Here is a 24,116-nt window from a genome sequence, read left to right as displayed (position 1 = left end):
AGAAAGGGGAAAATAATATGAGTGAATTAACTACTTTTTTTTTTTACTGTATTGGATGATTAAGATAATTTTGTATTGCTGTTGAAAAACAAACAAAAAACAGGAGTCCCTTATAAGTAAATTCATAACTAGTTACTTAGATAAACTACCAATAAAATACATGCCTCTTGTATGACTTGACCTCAGATGATCTTTCCACTTTTGTTATCAGTTATCCCCTTTCATAGATCTTTTCTCTCTTCTCAGTCTGTTTTTCCACCTCTGTGTCTTTGCTTGTGCTGTTTCTTCCACTTGGGTTATAAAATTTGTTATCATGAAACAAACACAAATTTACAATAAAGGAAGTACAGTGCAAAAATTTTTTTCCTGCCTGAACCGTTTGAAAACAAGATGCTACCTTGATGCCCCATCACTCTACAAACATGTTCTCCTTTATAATCACAATAAAGCCTATAAAATCAGGATGTTAACATTGAGACTTATTGCCATCTAATTCTAGGACCCATTCAGGTTTTGTGAGTTGTCCAACTAGTGTCCTTCATAGCAGAAGGATCTAGTTCAGAATTATGTGTTGTATATAGTTATCATGTCCCTTTAGTCTCTTTTAGTCTGGAATAGTTCCTCAGTTTTTCTTTAGTTATCATGGTCTTGACATTCCTCACTAGCTTTTTGCTTAATTAAAATTTTTTATGGACCCATGGTTTCTGAGATTATTCAGTGGGTTATAATCTGTTACTATGATTATTTATTTTGATGCTCAAATTTGTCTTCGATGGGACCAGTAGGATCCCTTAAAGCTAACTTTTGTGTTCTTTAGCACGTCCTTGCTTTTTGGCAGAAGATCTTGTAGGGTTTATCTTGTTCTCTATCTCTCCCCCAACTCTGCAATTAGCCATGTATCTAAGAAGCCCTGGTTCTTTTTAGGAAAGAATGGTATTTAGTGTGGGTGTGCCCATCACTTTTGAGCTCTCACTGCTTCCAAGCCTTCTCAGTAGATGGAGGTATGGAATGCGTGTGCGTGTGTACACACACACACACACACACACACACACACATATGTACGTACACACTCACATGTATTTACATCTATTTTTCTGTATCCATCTATGTAATTTGATAACCGTGAGTTCACACTGATACCTTCAATTCCAGTCAAAACCCACATGACCCAATCTAGTTTTCTCCCATTCCATATTTTAACTCTCTTCTCTGACAGTGGAAAAACCTAGCTCCAGTTGTCCTTAGTATGTTTATTTGATTGGTCCCCCTGTGTTCATCCACTCTCTCATTGCTGTTGCCACCCACTCCCCTGCATGAATGCCCTCCTCATCCTTCATGGGCTCTGACACCCCGTGCCAGGCTCTTCTCCTGTGAAGATGCCTTTTCACCCAGCTGCAGCTTTGAAACCTTGCTCTGAGCTGTCCCAGCTCTCCCCTTTTCCAGTACAGGATGTAGTTCTACTGCATTTTATTGTCATGTCTTTTTAGTTTCCTTTAATCAGAAGTAGTTCCTCAGCCTTTCTTTGTCATTCATGGCATTGACATTTTTGTAAATATAGGTCAGTTATTTTATAGAATGTTCTTCAGTTCTGATGAATTTACTCATTAATTTTTGCCTTCTCCGGTAACTTTTCTTCTCTCTTCCAACTGAGGATAGTTTCTCACTTTTGATTTTCTGTACTGATTTTTATTATTTGTATGCATGCCTTATTTACCGTGCAAAACATGAAGCTTCTTGAGGACAGGATCTCTTTCTTATTCATCTTTTAAATCTCATTGCACTTAACACTGTTTCTTACACATGCATGCATTGCATGAATAAAGAAAACAATAAAATAATGTAATAGTATACAGTATTTTGTTCCCGATAGTTTATAAAATCAGTCTTCTCTAGGGGTGATTTTTTCTAGAGTAGCATTTAAATTTTTTCCTTTGACGTTGATTTGGGGGACCACCGATCAGCTAAACCGTATATAGAGTTTTCTAATTTAAATTCAGAAACCCCAAATTAGTTTTAGAGGGTGGCGCAGTGGTTGAGAGTCCGCCTGTCGATGCGGGGGACACGGGTTTGTGCCCCGGTCCAGGAAGATCCCACATGCCGCGGAGCGGCTAGGCCCGTGAGCCATGGCCGCTGAGCCTGCACATCCGGAGCCTGTGCTCCGCAACGGGAGAGGCCACAATGGTGAGAGGCCCGCGTAGCGCAAAAAAAAAAAAAAAAAATCGTTAAAAACCTACTGTTTGTCAGGTAAGGTTCCATCCAGGCCCCTAAAAGTGAGGTCTCGCTAAGCCTTAATCCACTCACAGAACAGACTCCTTATGTGCATTAACAAGGATTGAACATTCCCGAGGCTTAAACTTGCGTACGGTCCTTAAGCTCCTCTGTAAAAACCGTAGACTACTGGGGAATGGTTCTCAAAGTGCAGTCCCAGGACCAGCAGTCTCAGCATCACCTGAGGACTTGTTAGAAATATAAATTCTCAGGCCCCTTCGCTGGACCTACTGTGATCAGAAACTCGGGCGGTGGAGCCCAGCAGTCTGTGCTTGGACAAGCCCTTCAGTGATTCTGATACTCAGGTTAGAGCATCCAGAGCTAGGGCTTCCCAACCAAAGCACACCACGTGCCATGAATGAGCCAAGGATGTACCAAGGTGGCTTGGGGTGGCTTCAGCCTCAAGCCTTCTGTATTTACCCCCATGTGCCATACAAGTGTAATTTTCTATGTGTGCGTTATGGGAGAGAAGTTAGGAACACTGAGCTAGACAGCTGCAACCACCCTCATGGTTCCCCGTTAAACTCTTAGCTCAGAACCACTCGGGCAGTACCTTCTTTCCTTAGGTTTATGCCTTCTCATTGGAGGAGGTTTCTGTGATATCTCAGGAATGTTACCTACTTTTTAAAGTGGTTTGTTTCTGTCTTTGTTTTTTGGATTTTTATGACTTCTAGTAGGTAAAGCCATGGAATAAGTCTATATATTCAATTGGAGACATGCATGTATTATGTTTAACTGCCTTTTTCCTAGGGAGTTCCGGTTAGGCTTGAAGTCGGGCCACGTGATATGAAGAGCTGTCAGTTTGTTGCTGTCAGACGAGACACTGGAGAAAAGCTGACAGTTGCTGAAAATGAGGCTGAGACGAAACTTCACGCTATTTTGGAAGACATCCATGTTAACCTGTTCACCCGGTCAGTTCCTTAGAGTTGCTTGTGTCTCTCATCTTCACATTGTGCTCAGCCTTTGAGATGTATACCAAGGAATCCTTGGTTGCCCCTAGGGAAAGTACTCTTTCCCTCTGAACTCTCATGGTTCTTAATTGGCCTTTCTCTTTGTGTTTTTTAACTTGTATTATGAGTGTTTTTCTATATGCTTTCTGCTCCCTACTAAGTTTGCAGCGATGGACTGTCTGCCCCATGGAGTAATTTGGGTTAATTTTAGATCCAGGCTTTCATGATATATAAAATTTGAGGGACAAAGGCATTGATTCTCACCTGTTGGATACACATTAGCAGCACCTGGGAAGCTTTTCAAAATACTTGTGCCTGGGACTCTCCCCAGGGGATGTTAATGTAACTGGTCTAGAGTGGGCCTGGCACCTAGAGTATTAAACGCTTCCTACGTGATTATGATGTGTCACCAAGGCTAAGAACCTCCTGATTGGGATTGGGGGTGAAAGGTGAGGGGAGGCCTCGGGGCTGCCCTGGCCTCTGGAGAGGGGACTTATAGAATCACAGATCTCAAGGCAGAGGCGCTACAAGATTGGTGGCATATGTGTGGCACCCTGTTTTCCTTCCTACCCACCTGAAGCAGAGAGGAAGGCCCATGGCCACTGGGGATAGAGGCTCAGTTTCTAGGGGAGAGTAGTGCCTGTATTTTACTGTTTATCTTCTAATACCTTGTGCCTGATTCATATTCATGTTCAGTAAATCTTGCATTTAAGGAGTGAACCAGTTTTAGCCTTGGCTTTGGTGCTTATTTATGTGATTTGAGGCAAGTGATTTTGCTTCTCTTGGCTTGCTTGTCCGAAAATGCGAATGATAATACATCTTTTGAAGGGTTACTTCACGGATTTATTTGGCCTACAAATTCATAATTCACGTGAAGTTCATCTGAATGCAGAGCAGGTGATACTGTCAGAGACGAAAGATTAGAAAGCTGCCTGTCCTTGTTGCTGCCATTCGAACGGTGCTCTCAGTACAGAGGTTCTTTTCCAGAGATTCTCCTCAGGATCACCTGGGAGCTTTGGGAATAGAAACTTACCTGAGCCTCGTACCTGGAGATTCTGACTCATTAGTTTTAAGATACCTTCAGGTCGGGCTTCCCTGGTGGTGCAGTGGTTAAGAATCCACCTGCCAATGCAGGGGGCACAGGTTCGAGCCCTGGTCCGGGAAGATCCCACATGCCGTGGAGAAACTAAGCCCATGCGCCACAACTACTGAGCCTGCGCTCTAGAGCCCGCGAGCCACAACCACTGAAGCCCACGCACCTAGAGCCTGTGCTCCACAACAAGAGAAGCCACTGCAATGAGAAGTCCGTGTACTAGAATGAAGAGTAGCCCCAGCTTGCTGCAACTAGGGAAAGCCCATGCACAACAATGAAGACCCAATGCAGCCAAAAATAAATTTATTTTCAAATAAAGATACCTTCAGGTTATCTGTAATGTTGAAATGCTCTCTCTGTGATACACATGTACACCCTTGGTTGGAAAACCACTGCTTTAGTGACTAAAAAGCAGGGTTTTTTGTTGACATTTTTATTCAGTAAATTTATTAATGTAAGTTGCTAAAAGGTGCATTTTTTTCTCTCCTTGAGGCTTCAGCCTGGGAAGTGGCGAGTTCCTTCCTCTGCATCTCACTGGCTATAACTTAGTCACTTGGGCCCACCTCACTGCAAAAAAGTTGGAAGAAAAGGAAACAGATTTGGTGGACAGCTAGCAAGTTGCTACCAGGGTCCATACAAGTCTAGCCCTGAGGTTCAGAAAAGAAAAATACACCTTCTCTTCCTTGATCACCACCTCATGTAATGTGTGACTCTGAGTGTGGAAGAGAATAATATTTATTCCCATTTCTGAAACCTGAGATTCTTACAGAAGACTTACATAGTATGTGAAAATAGCTCGAATAATGTATATTTACGTGTTTTTCCTTTCTTAAACATTTTCATGCCTTTGTATTTGATTCTAACAACAATTTGATATGGTAGTTATATTTGAATATTTTTCCAATTTTGTAGAAGGGAAAACTAAGACCAGAGAGGTTTAAATAATAACCCAGACTCTTGTAGGTAATACGTGGTAATGCCAGGAATTAGAATGTTGATCAGTAGAGATTTAATGGCGATTACAAAAGTAATTGTTACCTGTGCATGCTTGGCAAATTCTCCATTCATTTAGTGTTCACGATTATGCCGTGATGAGCTAACTGAGATTTACTGAATGTCACTGCTAGAGACAGAGTTGAGGTTCATACTGAATTCTTCTCTCTTCCAGGTTGTTATTCTTTCATTAAATTATGCTATTAAAAAAAAACTTTGTCATATTAGTAAGAAAAAAATTTATTCTTTTCTAATTGTTTGATAGGGCTTCTGAAGACCTTAAGACTCATATGGTTGTGGCTAACACAATGGAGGACTTTCAGAAGGAACTTGATTCTGGGAAGGTAAGAGACTTCTGCAAAGTTTTGAATATAAACATATTTCAGTAAATGGTGTTTTAAGACTCACTGAATTTATGCATGATGTTAATCCCTTTTTCAAAGCCTGTCACACAAAAGGATTATATATTACTCAGCATTACATACTCTTGTTTTCCACTGTCTTTCCTGCAGCATCACAACATATCTTTTTCGGATAACACTGTAAACTGATTATGTAAAAGTTTCTTTCTCATGCTCCTTATGCTGGCTGAACAAAATTCATTCTGTATGACCCCTAATATTTTTATTATTGAAAAATTTTGTTTTCTCAGTTTGATATAAGTTCCTAAAGTAAGCATTGTTGTAGTTTTAGAAGTGTAATGTGCAGATTCCTAAAATAAGGAAGGCCCGTTTTATTCTCTGAGCATATATACTTACCCAGATCTTAACTGATTGAACTTTCTGAATAATAAGTGAAACATATTACTTATTTCCAAGCCTGTTTTTGAGAATGAGTGTGTACTTCTGGATTCCTTAAAACCACACAGGTTTCCCTAATGGCTCTTTAAGATTTTATCAGCTTTGTGTGTTGTGTATATGCAGATGTTGCCAGCCGAAACTTAATTTTCATAAAGAAGAGGTCTTGATTTGCAAAGTTATTAATTCCTGGAATGAATCACTTATGAACTTTGGTGCACGTGTTTGATTATACAGCCAGTCCTGTGTCCGCAGGTTATAAATGAGAAAACCATGGACCAGAGTCTAAATAAATTACCCCAAGCCGTACAGAAGCAGACCTGGTATTAGAATTTAGATTTCTCTTCTGATTCAGCTTAACACATTACCGACTGGGGGATTTTTGCAGAAACTAATGCCTGTGGCTGTAATATGTCTCTGGTCAAAAATGTGTTAATGTACGTTCCTCTGTATCTTTTTTTTTTATTTTTTAAATTCATGCTGAGGGTGTAAGACAAAATTTTGCTTGGCTATGTTCATTCCCTCCTAATATGTCTCTTATTGCATGAGCTGAGAAAATGTTAATCTCTCTGGCTCTCAGTTTACTAATCTGTGAAATGAGTACAAAATCCCCTTCAGATCATAACTCTTCAGTATTTAGCCTTCTGTTATTCTTGGTTTGTAATCTTCCACCTTTCTGGTGTCTGTAATTTGCTATGTGACTTCAAACTATATACTTCTAATCTCTGTTTCTTCTAGCCCTCTGCCTGGAGAATGGATAGCCATCTGATTCCGTGTATATTTTTTCTTTCACTCTAATTTATTTTTTATAATTTTTTGTTCCATTAATTATTGACTTTTAAAATTTCCTTTATTATAGAAACACGGTAGTCACTTTTGCAGTACAGTCTTAAAGACATTGTATAAGAGTTAATAAATCGATAGAGTGTCAGTTAATCCATTGCTGTCAAAGAAATGAATCTCAGCAAATATTAGTGGAATCATATCTTTTATTCTAATATTAGATAAGCTACAGGAGAGATTTCAACATCTCTCCTGAACCAGAATATAGTATTTTAGTTGTGTGTCCAAAGATCGTGTAGAGACCAAGCAGATTTTGTTTCTTGTATTCAGTAGTCAGTTTCATCCCTCATCTCACCTCACGGTTGGTCAGCTTAGGTATGTTGACTGACCATCAAGCAAGCTTTGAGGCTGTTGTTTATAAAGGTGGATTTACTGGGAGGGGAGAAGGAGGAAGGGGTCTTCAGAACTTGAATGTAGGTGAGAGTTTGATTTTCTACTCTTCCCTGTTGGTATAAATGAAAAAAAACATTTTTTTTTATGTCTGATTTATAGGACTTGATTTTAGCAAATTTTTCCAAGGGGATATGATCTTAATTGAATGAAAAATAAATGTCATTTATATGTAACATACTTATTACTGTTGACATTCATTATTAATCTATTGATCAATGATTTTTGAATATTTCTCGTCATTACCCTTTTCTGTTGCAGAGTTCAAGATATTATATATTATAAAAGATTGTGTCTTTTTAAAACATAGATGTAGAAATAATAAAAGATAAAAAGGTAAAAACCTTTCCATGGCTGAATAAATAGCCTAAAAATGCATGTTCTCCTTTCATATTAATGAATTATGTGCGTAGTAAAGAGAAATTTCAGGTCATATCATCTAAACTTCACTTTGAAGCTAATAACAGTTTTCGTTGAATTTGTTCACATGCTGCACCATTTTAATTTTAAAAATTATTACTTTAGAAATACTTTCTCAAAGCTTAGTGATTTTTTTTTTGCTTGGAGAAAAGAAAATAAGACTACTTACTGTAAACTTTGTGGAAGTTATAAAAAGATACCTTTAAGTGTTGTGAGTTAACAAAAGTAAAATTTCTGAGAAGCCAAATTTATTATTCAAAAACATTCTTTGTAATTGTCTTAAATATTTTTATCATTACATAATTAGAGACTGATTAAAGTTTTCCCCCTATTCTGTCTTTTGGAATGAATTGTAATTCTTTTATGAATGTACAGTTTTTTCATGCTTTTTGTTTGCATAAGTGCTAATGATTTACCAAGTTTCAATACAGATAAATAACTTTGTGTTATTTCAGCTCTTATGTCTCTAGGTTTGTTTTTGCTTCAGTTTTCATTGAACAATTTCTATATTTAAATTTTGTATTATTTATATATCCAATAATTATTAATTTTATATTATTTGTATATTTAATTAAAGTATATATTTAAAATAATTATATAATTGTTAATCTATAATTTAAGTATATATTTTAAAACCTATACTAAAATTTTTCAAAATACTTGTTATTACCATCCTTTCCACTTTCCCTTCACCCATTCGTCCCACCCACCATACCTAGAAATTGACCACCTCTTTATTGTCTTAATGCACATCATCAAAATAACAGTTTATCAACTTTGGGAATTAGGCTAACATATTTTGCTTAATCAACACAAGAGATGTAGAAAACTAACCCTTCCTTGCTCTGCAATAACGTTCTCCTGTTGAACTACTCTTTTTTTTGTAATGTCCTCATCTCTATTTACTTTTACTTTACTTCTTAGAGAAACCTTTTGAAAAATGTTTAACTAAATCCCAAGTGCAAGGAAGGGTTTCCAGAAGGGACTCAATTTGAGCATGGAAGGTGTGGCTGGGACTAGTTGATGGGAAGTTGGCAAAGAAGCTGGATGACCTTCTAGTTGCTTTTAAACTAGCATTTCTAACGTTTGGGAATTATCCATGTCTTTGATCTCTCTGCTACTAACAGGAACTTTTTATAGGACTAATGCATAATTATTATTGCAGACAAGCCTCATTTTGAAGTAGACATGTGATGAAAAATTTAAGATTCACAGCTGTGAGGAATCTTAATTCTTGTTTAGTCCAGTATCCACATTTTACAAAAGAAAGCTCAGGGCTAGAGATTTTCATATAGGCAGTGAATTTCAAAATTAGGATAAAATCCCAGGTCTCTTGATTCTGCCTATTCTTTTTTTTTTTTAACATTTATTTATTTATTTGGTTGTGCTGGGTCTTCATTGTGGCAGCTGGGCTCGTTAGTTGCAGTTCTCCAGAGCCTCAGTTGCAGCACAGAGGTTCCTTAGTTGTGGCATGTGAACTCTTAGTTGAGGCATGCACGTGGGATCTAGTTCCCTGACCAGGGATCGAACCCGGCCGGGCCCCCTGAATTGGGAGCGCAGAGTCTTAACCGCTGCGCCACCAGGGAAGTCCCACTGCCTATTATTCTAAATGGTCTATGAAAGAAAATTTGAGAGGTTTTTGTTTCTGATACAAAATGATTTTTGACTTTTTTTTTTTTTTTTTGACTTTTGTTTTTTTTTGCGGTACGCGGGCCTCTCACTGTTGTGGCCTCTCCCGTTGCGGAGCACAGGCTCCGGACACGCAGGCTCAGCAGCCATAGCTCACGGGCTCAGCTGCTCTGCGGCATGTGGGATCTTCCCGGACCAGGGCATGAACCCGTGTCCCCTGCATCGTCAGGTGGACTCTCAACCATTGCGCCACCAGGGAAGCCCTTTTTTTGACTTTTAAAATACCCTTGGACTTGAAAAATGATTCACTTACCTGTAACATGTTAAAAGCAGCACGGTTATTTTAATAAGGACGTGTAAAGTGAGGTTTACTTGATTGTTAATTGTTATTTTTTACGATACGCGGGCCTCTCACTGTTGTGGCCTCTCCCGTTGCGGAGCACAGGCTCCGGATGCGCAGACTCAGCGGCCATGGCTCACGGGCCCAGCCGCTCCGCGGCATGTGGGATCTTCCCAGACCGGGGCACGAACCCGTGTCCCCTGCATCAGCAGGCGGACTCTCAACCACTGCGCCACCAGGGAAGCCCCTGTTAATTGTTATTTTAACAACAACTTAAAAATCAGTTTACTATTTGTCCTTTCCCCTCTATCCTCCTCGTAACGACGTGGCCAGGTAGAGCAGGCAGCAGTGCAAATTTGAAATGAAAAAGATTCAGAATTCACCCTTTGTTCCTTCTCTTCAGCATTATGTTGCAGCCAGTTTATTTGGACATTTAAGTATATTGCAACGATTCTTTGTTACATCCGGATGTTATATGATGTGTGGGTTTGGGATAGTGAAAGACATTCTTTGTTATCTCGAGTACCTCTGAGCAAAGTTGCTAGCAGGTTTGCAAAAGTACCATGGCCTGAAAAAGACTGGGAGACCTATCCTTTTTGCTTATAGGTTTAATAGAGAACTCAGATGTTCCTTTTACAGAATGTAAATACTGAACGTTTTTCCTTATTAGATTGCTCAGATTCCATTCTGTGGGGAAATTGACTGTGAAGATTGGATCAAAAAGACCACTGCCAGGTAAGATAATTACATGTAACAGATAAAACCCGTGAGGTATTGCAGTGAAAAAGAATAGAAATGTATGGCATGAAAGAACGGAATTCTTATTTGTTTTTAATTTCAGGGATCAAGATCTTGAACCTGGTGCCCCGTCGATGGGAGCTAAAAGCCTTTGCATCCCCTTCAGACCACTCTGTGAGCTGCAGCCTGGAGCCCAGTGCGTCTGCGGCAAGAACCCTGCCAAGTACTACACCTTGTTTGGTCGTAGTTACTAAGGGATAAGACAGAACCCCATCTCCAACCCTCCTCACTTTTTAAAAAATTGATACTATTATCTCCCCAGATATAGACAGTTTTATGATTTTTTTTTTAAATAAAGGATCTAAAAGGAGGTCACATGAGAAAAATATCTATTCTTATGCCTAAATAGTGGAAAAGAGACTTTTCTGTAAACAACCCCAGTAATAAATATCATGAACCAATACTGTTCCATGTATTCATTTGTTTCCGAAATACCTGAATTCTATGCTACAGGGAAATTCCTGTGAAGAGGTGAAGATAACTGCTCTGATCTCAGTATCCCTCATGTTTCAGACCTTGAACCACCAGTTTCCTGTTTCTTCTCTGTTGGAGTACTTCTTTTCCGTAACTCGTACTGAATTTAAAGTTGCCCTAAATCTTTCGGATTAAAAAGCAAAACACAACCACGAATGTAACAAAAGCGATTTCTATTGAGCTCCTCTCTCCCTCTTGTGTCTCGTAGTTACTCTGGGGTCTTCAGAAACCCAGTCACGCTTTCTGAGAGAGTGGTCAGCCCTCCTCACCTCTCTGCTTCCTGTGTTGCGTCCTTCCTCACGCTGCTTCTGCCTCCACCGCACCACTGTTCTCACGGAGTTCATGCTGCCACTGCTGCCCAAAGCTAACTTCTTAGTTCCTTGTCTTGCCATAGCTCTGTGCTTCAGTTCTGCTGCTATAACACGTTTCCCCTGTTTACTAAAATTACTCTCGAGACTTGCCCTCCTGCCTGTCTGCCTCTTTTTCTCAGTCAGGTGTCTTCCACTGGCTTCCCTTCCTTGGCCTGCTTCTTAGAGCTCAGTGTCCATACTTGGTCCTCTTCTTCTGCTCCCTAATCAGCCTCATCTCACCCCATGGTTTCAAACTGCATTGATAGGATGATGACTCCAACATTTTTATCTCCCAGTCTGACCTCTAGACCTCTATTCCAACTGCATACTGGATTTCCTTGAGTGTTCGTCAGCATTTCAGGGCAGCCTGTCTCAAAACCTCATTTCACTCTCGACTAGCAGACCTGTTCATCCTGCAGTGCTTCCTGCCTGAAAGATCAGTGTTACCAAAATGGACCCAGTAACCTAAACCAGAACCGCAGTCCTCCTCCTAGGCAGCCCCTCCAGCAGCCCTACTCAGTTGGCTGTAAAACATAACGGCTATTACCTCTGATGTCTCTTGGGTCCACCCTTTCACAGATCTGGATTGCCTTCTTGCCTGTTTCCTCTTATGCTGATTACTATCCTGGCCTCCAGTGTCATCTCCAGGCCAGATTCCACATTTCCACAGGCTTTTTTTTTTTTTCTGGTGTACAGTTTATTAAGATGTTTTTTTTCCCCTTAAAATCCCTTCGTGACTCACCATCAATCACTAACAGGATAAAATGTAAACCCTTTAGCCTATTCTGGTTCAGCCTGCCTTTCCAGTCTCCTTTTCAACCAATCCAGCAGAGTCCTTTGCAACCTAACCATTTGGGGTTTCCTAAAAACAACGTGCTATTTCTCACCTCTGGCCCTTTGCCTGAAATGCCTTTTATCCCTCATTTCTAGTCTACTTGGTATATAGCTCCTTATTTCAGTGCCCTGCTCCAATATGCTTTCCCACTTGGTAGTGATAAATATACCAATAAAGGGCAAGGCTTCAAAAAGAGGACTTGAAATTCGAGCTGTGTTTTGAAGGGTGAGTAGAATTTTAATAAATAGAAGAGGAAGAACATTCCAGGCAGAAGGAACAACATATGCAAAGCCTTTCAAAGTATCTGCTGTGTATGAGAACACAGCAGAACTGTCCTTCAGTTGATGAGAAATTGTCAAATGAAAGATTAAGTACAGCATGATTTCAAGATCAGTGTTTTGAGCATGTATATTCATATGCCTAGCTTAAATATCTGGGCCACACTTTTGTCCTCAGAATCAGTATTTCCTATTGATCTATGGCAGTTCAGGATGCTTTATCTTGTTTTTCTGCCCTTAGTAGCTGTGTAACCTCCCTATTCAGTTGTAAAATGAAGATGAAGTCAAGTATCTATTTCATAGTTACTCTACCTTATAAAGTACTCAGAACAATACCTAGCACGTTATAATAGCTAATGTTGGTTATGGCAGTGATGCAGGGTCACCTGGAAGTTGCTCCTTGTTTATAGCTCTAGTTAACCGTTACTACCTTAGTGCCTGGGGCGGGGGGTGGGGGTTGGTTTTTGTTTTTCTGCAAACTAACAAATGCTTTAAAGGATAAGGGTTTTTTTAGCCAGTCCCTGACAAAAGCCTGAAAAGTAGATCAAGACTCATAACCACATTTTGTTCTGTAGCCCCTGGCCATTATGGAGGTGGCCATCTCTGACGCAAAGATAAATCCCCAGGCTATTTTTTGAAGCTTCAGATAAGTAGAGCTGATCACAGAAAAGCTTGACCTTTGCTCCTTTAAGGGAATCCACTATTTAAAGGAACTCTACAGTAAGTGGTTATGCTAAGGAAGGAGTCCTTCACCCCAAATCTACATGTGATAAATTGTCTATTTTCTTAACTTGAGGTTCAGCTAAAATATCAGAACTCTTTGAGACACCTTAAGGGTGGTGGTGCTTTTCAAGAGGGTGTATAAACCTGACTCCAAACAATATCCTTTAAGAAATAATCACCATTTTTACTTGCAGACCACAACCACTAACTAGATACCAGACTGACAGCCACAAAATTAATTGTGTGCCTAGCGTGTGTGGTTTGCAAAAAGAAAACAGACAAGTCAAGGTGTATTTACTACTGGCTCTGCTCACGGGGATTTCTGGTATAGATCACATGTTAGCAATCTCTAGTTTATCCATGACAGTGTGTTTAAAATAGTTCCCTGGTGGTGCAGTGGTTAAGAATCCGCCTGCCAATGCAGGGGACACGGGTTTGATCCCTGGTCCGGGAAGATTCCACATGCTGTGGAGCTACGGAGCCCACACGCTGCAACTACTGAAGCCCTCTAGCTCTAGGGCCCATGTGCCGCAACTACTGAGCCCACGAGCCACAACTACTGAGCCCACGTGCTGCAATTACTGAAGCCCGCGTGCCTAGAGCCCGTGCCCCACAACAGGAGAAGCCACCGCAATGAGTAGCCCATGCACCACAACGAAGAGTAGCTCCCGCTCCCCACGACTAGAGAAAGCCCGCGCGCAGCAACGAAGACCCAACACAGACCAAAAAAAAAAAGTTCCTAATTATGCCAGTAAGTCACATGAAGCCTTTATGAGAATTGGACACTAACAGCAACTCATTTGGCTGCTACTGGAGAGGCTTTGAGTCTTCAGATCAACAGCAGTGGAACCCTCCGTAAGACAAGCAGAAACAAGACATTTGACTAGAAAGTGGATATATCACCCTACTTCTATTTGATTTTAGTTATAAATATTGATATTAGTCATTTATCATATAACTATGGTGTTCAGCGGCTGTCTGGATCATCAGAAGTTTGAGGAGGCAGCTACCCCTACCCTGTTATTTGCAAACATATCTTTGGCCCTTTGTCATTTTTACTACGTCTAGAAAATGCTAGCCATTTATTTCTTTAATAAATTGAGTGCTCGCTCTGTACAACGTGCCAGAGCAGACAGTAGTGAGTTAAACCAAACATGCTTTTTCCCTTTCTTGGCTTTATCTCCTCAAAGTTGTTCTATTTTAGATGGAAAATCAGGCAATCAAGTGGACAGGGAGATGGAGCAATGGTAGGAGGCCATTGCCTAGTGACACTGACACGTCATGAGATCCTTGCCAATAGTAGCACACTGAGAACTACCCTACACTTGAGATATTAACAGCTGGAAAATTAAACTACCCTATTCTGCCACACCATCAGACTTATAACAAATACAAACACATTTCTATGGCTCAGTAGGTGATGTTAAACCAGTAGCTTTGTTCAACTTTACTGGAAGATTTAAGAGCTTGGAACATCAATAGTACTGAAATGATATAAACAGATCCTATTAAATAAGTCTCATGTAATAGGGGTATTTCAAATATATTTTAAGTATGTCACCAAAACCACATTTTGTGATTGAGAAATACCTGCTGAATGAGTGAGGAGCTTGGGGTTTAACAGGCTGGTGACAATGTTCACGTCGGGGTTACTTTATATGTGCTAAATAGGTAATCGGATAATATTTCCCTCATTCATTCATTTTCTCCACTCTCCTGGACAATTATTTCATAACTTCTTTCTCCTGGGATTTTCCATATTTGCCCCTTCTGACTTTTGGTTGATCATCTTGATTTCTATTTCACTAAGAGAAAATATCAACAGAACCCCCAGAACCCTCCACCACATCTACCCCACTCATATGTCCATATATCCTCCTTCTCTGCTGTTTCAGACGAACTCTCTTCTTTTTTTAAGATTTATTTTATTGAAGTATATGATTTACAATGTTGTGTTAATTTCTGCTGTACAGCAAAGTGACTCAGTTATACTCTTATTCTTTTCCATAATGGTTTATCCCAGGATATTGAATATAGTTCACTGTGCTGTACAGTAGGACCTTGTTGTTTATCCATCCTATATATAATAGTTTGCTAATCCCAAACTCCCAATACTTCCCTTCCCCCTCCCCCTTGGCAACCACAAGTCTGTTCTCTATGTCTGTGAGTCTGTTTCATAGATATGTTCATTTGTGTCTTATTTTAGATTCCACATATAAGTGATATCATATGGTATTTATCTTTCTCTTTCTGACTTAGTATGGTAATCTCTAGGTCCATCCATGTTGCTGCAAATGGCATTATTTCATTCTTTTTTAAGGTTGAGTAATATTCCATTGTATATATGTACCACATCTTCTTTATACATTCATCTGTCGATGGACATGTAGGTTGTTTCCATGTCTTGGCTATTGTGAATAGTGCTACTGTGAACATAGAGGTACATGAATCTTTTTGAATTATGTTTTTGTCCCTCTGTAAGCCCAGGAGTGAGATTGCTGGATCATATGGTAGTTCTATTTTTAGTTTTTTAAGGACCCTCCACACTGTTCCCCATAGGGCTGCACCAACTTACAATCCCACCAACAGTGTAGGAGGGTTCCCTTTTCTCCACACCCACTCAAGCATTCGTTATTTGTAGATTTTTTAATGATGGCCATTCTGACCGGTGTGAGGTGATATCACGTTGTAGGGTTTTGTTTGTTTGTTTCTTGTGGTACTCGGGCCTCTCACTGTTGTGGCCTCTCCCGTTGCGGAGCACAGGCTCCGGACGCGCAGGCTCAGCGGCCATGGCTCACGGGCCCAGCCGCTCCGCGGCATGCGGGATCTTCCCAGACCGGGGCACAAACCCGTGTCCCCTGCATCGGCAGGCGGACTCTCAACCACTGCGCCACCAGGGAAGCCCCTCACCTTGTAGTTTTGATTTGCATTTCTCCACTAATTAACGATGCTGAGCATTTTTCATGTGCTTGCTGGTCATCTGTATGTCTTCTTTGGAGAAATGTCTATTTAGGCAGATGAACTCCTCATAGCAAAGGGCAAGCCCTCCTCTTGTGCACTTGTCCTCTCATCCCCTCTGGCCTCCTCAATGGTGCCACTTCAGCAACCCTCCCCATGTGTCATCACATCTTCTTTCACTACTGGATCTTTCCATCAGCTTACAAATGTGCTGCTATCTTCCCGAACCTAAAAATACCCTTTGTTGGCTCCATATTCCTTTTGCTTTACTGTAAAACTCCTTGAAAGAATTGTCTGTACTTGCCATCTCTGATTTCTCCTCTCTGTTCTCTTGAACCCACTTCATGTTTGCCCTCTTGCTAAGGTCGCCAATGGCCTCCATGGGGTTAAATCCATTCGTCATTCCCAGTCCTCATGTTTCTTGCCCTCTCAACATTTGACTCAGCTGATTCTCTCCTCCTCTTTTTTTGTTTTTTTTTTAACATCTTTATTGGAGTATAATTGCTTTACAATGGTGTGTTAGTTTCTGCTTTATAACAAAGTGAATCAGCTATACATACACATATATCCCCATATCTCCTCCCTCTTGCATCTCCCTCCCTCCCACCCTCCCTATCCCACCCCTCTAGGTGGTCACAAACCACCGAGCTGATCTCCCTGTGCTATGCGGCTGCTTCCCACTAGCTATCTATTTTACGTTTGGTAGTGTATATATGTCCATGCCACTCTCTCACTTTGTCACAGCTTACCCTTCCCCCTCCCCGTGTCCTCAAGTCCATTCTCTAGTAGGTCTGTGTCTTTATTCCCATCTTGCCCCTAGGTTCTTCATGACCATTTTTTTTTCTTAGATTCCATATATATGTGTTAGCATATGGTATTTGTTTTCCTGTTTCTGACTTACTTCACTCTGTATGACAGAGTCCATCCACGTCACTACAAAAAACTCAATTTCATTTCTTTTTATGGCTGAGTAATATTCCATTGTATATATGTGCCACATCTTTATCTATTCATCTGTTGATGGACACTTAGGTTGCTTCCATGTCCTGGCTATTGTACATAGAGCAGCAATGAACATTTTGGTACATGACTCTTTTTGAATTATGGTTTTCTCAGGGTATATGCCCAGTAGTGGGATTGCTGGATCATATGGTAGTTCTATTTGTAGCTTTTTAAGGAACCTCCATACTGTTCTCCACAGTGGCTGTATCAATTTACATTCCCACCAACAGTGCAAGAGGGTTCCCTTTTCTCCACACCCTCTCCAGCATTTACTGTTTGTAGATTTTTTGATGATGGCCATTCTGACCGGTGTGAAATGATATCTCATTGTAGTTTTGATTTGCATTTCTCTAATGATTAATGATGTTGAGCATTCTTTCATGTGTTTGTTGGCAATGTGTATATCTTCTTTGGAGAAATGTCTGTTTAGGTCTTCTGCCCATTTTTGGATTGGGTTGTTTGTTTTTTTGATATTGAGCTGCATGAGCTGCTTGTAAATTTTGGAGATTAATCCTTTCTCCTCCTCTTTGAAACACATTCTTTCTTGGCCTTCAGAATACTGTACTCTCCTATTTTCCCTTTCATCCCTCTGGTCCTTCCCTCTTATCTATTTGTATCTTCTTTTTCTATTTTCTCTCATTTCTTTGGTTATCTCAGGCAGTCTTATGGCTTTTAAATCTGTATATTGTCAACTCTCAAGATCATGTATTCCCAGCCTATCCATCTCCTCTGAACTCCAGACTCCCTTGTTTAACTCCCTACTTAGCGCTTCAACTTGGATGTCTAATAGATACACCAAACGACGTCATTTTTCACCTCTTGCTCCAACTCTGTTCCTACAACTGTCACCTTTGTTTTACCTTCATCTCAGTCGCAATGGCATTCTTCTAGGCCAAAACCCTTAGTGTCACCTTGACTGTTCTCTTTCTCTCATACCTCACATCCAATTGCTCAGCCAATGCTGTTGACTCTAACTTCAAATACATCCTGCGTATATTCAGGGCCCTGGGATTGCTTTAATGCTCTGCTGTTGCTGTGTTGAAACTTTGAATAAGGAAAAAAATTTAATTGTGATAAAATAACATGAAGTTTATCATCTTAATCATTTTTAAGTGTACACTTCAGTGTTGAGTATGTTTACACTGTTGGGCAACCCATCACCAGATCTTTTTCATCTTGTAAAACAAACTCAAAACCCTTTAAGCAACAACTCCCTCACGCCCTCCTCCACTCAACCCCTGGCTACCATCTTTCTACTTTCTGTTTCTATGAATCTGACTATGTTAAATAGCCCATATAATTGGTATCACACAACATGTCTTTTTGTGACTGCCTTATTTCACAGGGCATAATAATGTCCTCAGGGTTCTTCTACGTTGTAACGTGTGTCCAAGTTTCCTTCCTTTTTAAGATGGAATAATATTCCATTGTATGTATAGATCACATTTTGTTTATCCTTTCTTCTGTCAATGGATACTTGGGTTTCTTCCGTCTCTTGGCTATTGAGAATAGTGCTGCTGTGAACATGGGTGTACAAATATCCCTTTGAGACTCTGCTTTCAATTCTTTGGAATATATGCCCAGAAGTGGGATTACTGGATCATATGACACTTCCATTTTCAATTTTTTGAGGAACTGCCGTACCATCCATAGTGGCTGCACCATTTAAAAACTCAGTCATTTTTGAACAAGGGATCCTGCACTGCCATTGTACTAGAACCATGAGTTATGTAGCTGGTTCTGCCCGGGTGTTCCCACTTCCTACCCGGTCTAAGTCACCCATATTTCCTTTAGATTATTGCCAACAGCCCCCTAACTGGTATCTCTGCCCCATGTAATCTCAACATGGGATCCAATTATTCTTTTAAAACATAAATTAGATCTTGTCATTCTTCTCCATAATCTCCCATCTCAGGACCCCACATGATCTGCCCCCTCCGTCCATCACTTCCCTGACTTCATATTCTATTTCTCTCCCTCAGTCGCTCCTCCTCAACCGTGCTGAACTCTTTGGGTGGTCCTTTAATTTCCTATGCCCATTGCTTCCTCTGCCTAGAAAGATCTCCTTCAGATGTCTTCATGGCCCAGTTTCTTACCTCCTTTACTCAAAGAACATCTCAGTAAATTCTTCCCTCACCACTTTATTTAGAATTACAACCTCACCCCTTTGCCAACACTCTATCCCTCTTCTGTGCTTCATTTGTCACCATCATTTTTTATTACCAGCTGACATTCAGTATGTTTTATGATCTATTTTGTTCATTATCTGTGTCTTCCCCCATTAGAATGTAAGCTTCATGACGTCAGGGATTTTTCTCTGTTTTGGTCACTGCTGTCTCCCCAGAGACTAGAACTGTGTCTGACATGTAGGAACTCAGTATTTGTTGCATGAATGGATGAACGAGATAGTCTTAGTGCAATAATTCTTACAACCTGGTTGTATTAGAAGTCTCACTGTTAGAATATCAACTGAATTGGAGATTATTTATGAAATGCTAAAGAAATTATTAAGGCTGCATCTAAAGTATCAGGTTTTAGTCAAAGTCAGTGTGTTAGTCTAAGTTCTCCAGATAAATAGAACCAATTGGATGTGTATATAAATATAGACTTATTAAAAGGAATTGGCTCACATGATTATGAAGGCTGAGAAGGTCCCAAGCTCTACATGGTGAGCAGGAGACTCAGGAGAACCAATGGTGTAGTTCTAGCCCACAGGCTTGAGACATAGGAAGAGCTGATCTTTTGGTTTGAGCCTGAAGGTAAGAAAAAGCCAATGTCCCAGCTTGAAGGCAGTCAGTAGGAGGACTCCTCCCTTACTTGCAGGAGGGTCAGCTAGTTTGTTTTGTTCAAGCCTTCAACTGATTGGAGGAGGCCCACTGACATTAAGGATGACAATCTGTTTTACTCAGTCTACTGACTCAGATGTTAATCTCATCCAAAAACACCCTCACAGACACACTCACAATAATGTTTGACCAGGTGTCTGGGCACCTGGAAGCTCAGTGAATTTGACATATAAAATTAACCAGGGATTTTTCTGTAAACCTACATTGTTGGAAATGCCTCATAGATTAACTGTGTGGTTTCCTTTACTCGTAGAACTACCTGTTAGATCTGTGGGAAAGAACTACAAGACAGTGCTGCCAAGTAAACTATGAAAAACCTAACAGTCAAACATTTTATCTTAGGTATTGGCATATCCCAATGATCTGTACTGTTCTAGAGTGTGATGGCTTAGGAGTGAATATGATTTGAACCTAATACATTTTTAGAGGGTGTCAAATTCAGAACCAGGCAGATCCATCTTCTGACCCTAAACATGGTCCTAAAGTAAATCGCTTGAGGAAATTGGATCCCAAAGATTACAGGTGGGGAATTTCAAAGTGTGTCCATATTTCACTGGAGATCAAAGAAGCCTAACTAAAAGAATTGTGGGCTGACTTACATGATAACTTCTTTTTGAAAGGACTATTTTATCTTGAAGATTATGAGTTTGGAGGAACTAAGGTGATTGGCAGTGGAAAGAATCAGAACATGTGAAATTCCTTAAAAATTTGTTGACTTAAATAATTTTGTCTGCATTACACATAATTAAAAAAACCTTTAAAAAAATTAACCATCATAATGAGACTTCAAATTCAGAAAATATTGGGTATAGTAATTTCACTGTATTTCTTTAAAGGATTGACTGTAGGCAGTCTACTCAAAACAATAGAGGCTGCTACTGTTTTAGATATTCGGGGACTGGTAAACCTTTAAGGGTTATAAGTGACAGATGATAAGATTAAAAACAAAAAAATTTCCTTGCATCAGTTAAATCAAGTAATTAGAATTTGGCCTTCTTCCTGAAACTAACTGTGGTTATATCTTTAGCTCCTCCAGTTTAAAGGTATTATAACTTTCCTGAACATGAGGAATGTTTTTCTTGTCTTATTTATAGAGAACGTTTGGAAGTAGGGTGCTTGTTTATTCCAGGTCAGTGGGCAAGGCAGTAGAAAAAAAATCACCCTAGCTTCTCCTTTGTCTTTCACTTACTGTAGCTCTAATGTCTGGATTAGTGACCCTAGAATATTCCCTGTTCCATGCAGTAAACAGAATTCGAAACCATTTACACACCAGGTCAACAAGGTATGATTGTTTATCTCAGATACCGGAGCACTTATTGCAAACATGGAGCGTGGGATCTGAGAAGGCCACAGCTACGTGTGAGTTTCTGCGTGATTCAGACACAGAGGGTCTTAACTTCTGTAACGATACACAAAAACAAATAAACAAAAGAAAGCCCTCAAGTTCATATCTGGACGTCAGTGTCATCGTTTCAGTAAGTCCCCGCTCACGTGACATCTCTTGCTTAATTGCCCTTTAAACTGTTTTATGGCTTTATAGCAGCTCGTAAAAGATGATTTTCAAATATGACAGGCGCTGAAAGGCTGAAGGGGAGAGTTATCCAGGAACTGTAATCACTACATCTGTAGCTGCTCCCCTAAGAGCTAAGCCTTCCCAGGAAAGGGAGCGGGACAGTCCAGAGCGGAGCGCCATGGGGCGATACTCAGGGAGAAGCTTCCGTTTAATCCTCATGTGCGTTGTGAGCACCCTCCTTTTCGTGATGGAGCTGGTGACCTCCCACATAGGCAACTCCCTCTCGTTGGCCTCCGATGCTTTTGCCGTCCTTTCCCACTTGGTCTCCATGATCATTGGTCTTTTGGGCATAAGGGCCAGCAGTATAAAACAGCACCGGAAGAGCACGTTTGGCTTTCTTCGGGCAGATGTCGTGGGAGCATTTGGCAACTCCATTTTTGCCGTGGCCCTGATGTTCAGCATCCTGGTTGAAGCTGTCAAAAGGTATATTGATCCCCAGAAGACAGAGGCTCCACTGCTGGTTCTCAGTGCTGGAGTCATAGGGCTGCTGTTCAATGTTCTTAACTATGTCATCTTCTCGGACTGCTGTTACTGCGTGGCACCAGGGCCCCAGGGAGACGCTGAAACAGGTAAACGGCTCCTCAGATGTTGCAGTTTGGTCAGAGTCCTGGCAGGTGCTATCTTAGGGGGCCCCTGGGGGTGCTATGGAGAGAGGCCCCATTCATTTGATCGCCCTCTCGTCCCCCGGACTTTACTAAAGGTCTTTCTCCAAAGAGTCGCTTTCAGTCCAAAGTTCCTTATGAGCTGGGTGGCAGCTGGCCACATGGGGGTCTCTTTTAGTCACAGGGAGTGAGAAAATAGGCAGACAGGCAGACAGGGGGAAAGGCACTAAACTGCGGCCATAGAGGGAGCACTTTGAAAGCGGAGGTGCCGTTGAAAGCAGTTTGCTTTAATTAGTGACTCTTTTGTTTACCCAGACATGACACGACTATGTTTGAATTTAAAAATAATATTTCAATGTCCCCTAAAAATATGTTCAAAAAATACTGGGGTACATAACCAGCTCACATGGAGCAAAGGAGCAAACAATTGGTTAGGCAGATCAACTCTTGGGAATATATTCAAGGAATGTGATGTAAAAGGGAGAGAAAAAAATAAAGAAGATGATCTAGTAAACTTAGCTCTTTTTTCTGAATGGAAATATTTGTATTTCTTTATTGTAGACATCTGTCCTGTTTGAGAAAAAGGAAAACTTATTTACATGTGAATCGTTAGGAGGGACTTAAGAGTGGGTACAAAACGGATTGGGTCATCCATTCAAAAGATTGAGTTAAATCTTGGAAGAGAACAATAAATCGAAAAAATATAAATCCAAAAGATAAATTATCAGATGGAACCATGTTTCTTCAGTGCCACAAAAGGAATTTTAAAAATATATGTTAAAAGCTTCTTGCAGAGGGCTTCCCTGGTGGCACAGTGGTTGAGAGTCCGCCTGCCGACGCAGGGGACACGGGTTCGTACCCCGGTCCGGGAGCATCCCACATGCCGCAGAGCGGCTGGGCCCGTGAGCCATGGCCGCTGAGCCTGCGCGTCCGGAGCCTGTGCCCCGCAGCGGGAGAGGCCACAACAGTGAGAGGCCCGCGTACCGCAAAAAAAAAAAAAAAAAAAAAAAGCTTCTTGCAGAAGAGCAATTCCCAGTGCTTTTTAAGGAGTCGTATAGCATGAACAGACCAGGTCCAAATCATGGTTCTCCTACAGGGCAGCTGTCAAATTACTTCACCTGGCTGTTTACCCACCTGTAATGTGGACTCAGTAAGGACTCAATGGGAATCTAAGTGTTTAGCACTTAATAGGCACTTGGTATAGACTAGTTATTGTTTTTTTAGAGAAACCACAATGCAAGGCTTTGAATTATGTGATCACCCAGTATCACTGAATTCTAATTGCTCATCTGGATTTTAAGAAATTTAAAGATTTTTCTTATTTGATGCTGAAAAGTTTTCTCTTACTAGTCAGGGCATCATATAACTCAGCCCAGGGACCTCAGAGTAAGAGTTTGCATCTTTTATTGTATTCCTGCTGTCTTTCCTGCCGTTGTAAACTTTCTCAGCTGGGAGCAGTCCTTTATTCTATCTTGGTCTAAGTTTTCCTATTGGTAGAATGTATGTTATGAGAATCCCTACAGTATGTGTTAAGTATAAAAGGGGACAGACAAGAAACTAGAGTCTGTATCTTTATTTGATTTAATGAATCAGTTAGGACCTCACCTTTTGTAAAAGGCAATAATTAGTTAACTTGAGATTTTATGCCTTGTTTACATTAGTCATCATGCAAAAATTTCTCCTTGAGGTTCCAGATCATAAAATTCACATATTTGATACAAGAAAAAAATATTTACTGCTAAGTATAAGTTTAAGGCCAGGAAGCTGATCAAACCCATGGTTAGTATTGACAATGGTAGTGTCGCCATTTCTAAACTTGTGTTTTTAGTTCTAATTTTGTCTTTACCCTAGACATATGATATTTACCTGCATATAGCAAAAGCAATTTAGGCAAAGAGTTTGACTCTTTGACCAATGCAAAAATTGGTAGACAGCCATAGTTCTTTTTTATATA

At 40.4% G+C, this 24,116-nt stretch overlaps 2 protein-coding genes and 1 non-coding gene across 4 annotated transcripts in view; all 3 read left to right on the top strand.

Moving 5' to 3' along the window:
• The window catches only part of EPRS1 (glutamyl-prolyl-tRNA synthetase 1), a 68,492-nt gene extending 57,570 nt beyond the window's left edge, over nt 1-10,922 (top strand). For both annotated transcript variants that reach the window (XM_019920464.3, XM_019920463.2), the window contains exons 29-32: nt 3,019-3,179; nt 5,570-5,648; nt 10,394-10,458; nt 10,565-10,922. In XM_019920464.3, the coding sequence (XP_019776023.2) occupies nt 3,019-3,179; nt 5,570-5,648; nt 10,394-10,458; nt 10,565-10,715 (456 nt within the window). In that variant the 3' untranslated portion in view covers nt 10,716-10,922. The remainder of the gene's footprint in view (nt 1-3,018; nt 3,180-5,569; nt 5,649-10,393; nt 10,459-10,564) is intronic.
• A 2,042-nt stretch (nt 10,923-12,964) lies between these two features.
• SLC30A10 (solute carrier family 30 member 10) overlaps nt 12,965-24,116 on the top strand; it is a 48,642-nt gene continuing 37,490 nt past the window's right edge. Inside the window, exon 1 of the mRNA XM_033850803.2 lies at nt 12,965-22,129. Within this exon, the coding sequence (XP_033706694.1) occupies nt 21,679-22,129 (451 nt within the window). The 5' untranslated portion in view covers nt 12,965-21,678. The remainder of the gene's footprint in view (nt 22,130-24,116) is intronic.
• Nucleotides 20,156-20,281, top strand: LOC117309958 (small nucleolar RNA SNORA18). Its single transcript, XR_004524228.1, has one exon. It is a non-coding gene; the product is annotated as a small nucleolar RNA SNORA18 (small nucleolar RNA).

This window comes from Tursiops truncatus, chromosome 1 (genome assembly GCF_011762595.2).
Source record: "Tursiops truncatus isolate mTurTru1 chromosome 1, mTurTru1.mat.Y, whole genome shotgun sequence".
NCBI lineage: Eukaryota > Metazoa > Chordata > Mammalia > Artiodactyla > Delphinidae > Tursiops > Tursiops truncatus.
This window is presented reverse-complemented; position numbering and strand designations above follow the sequence as displayed.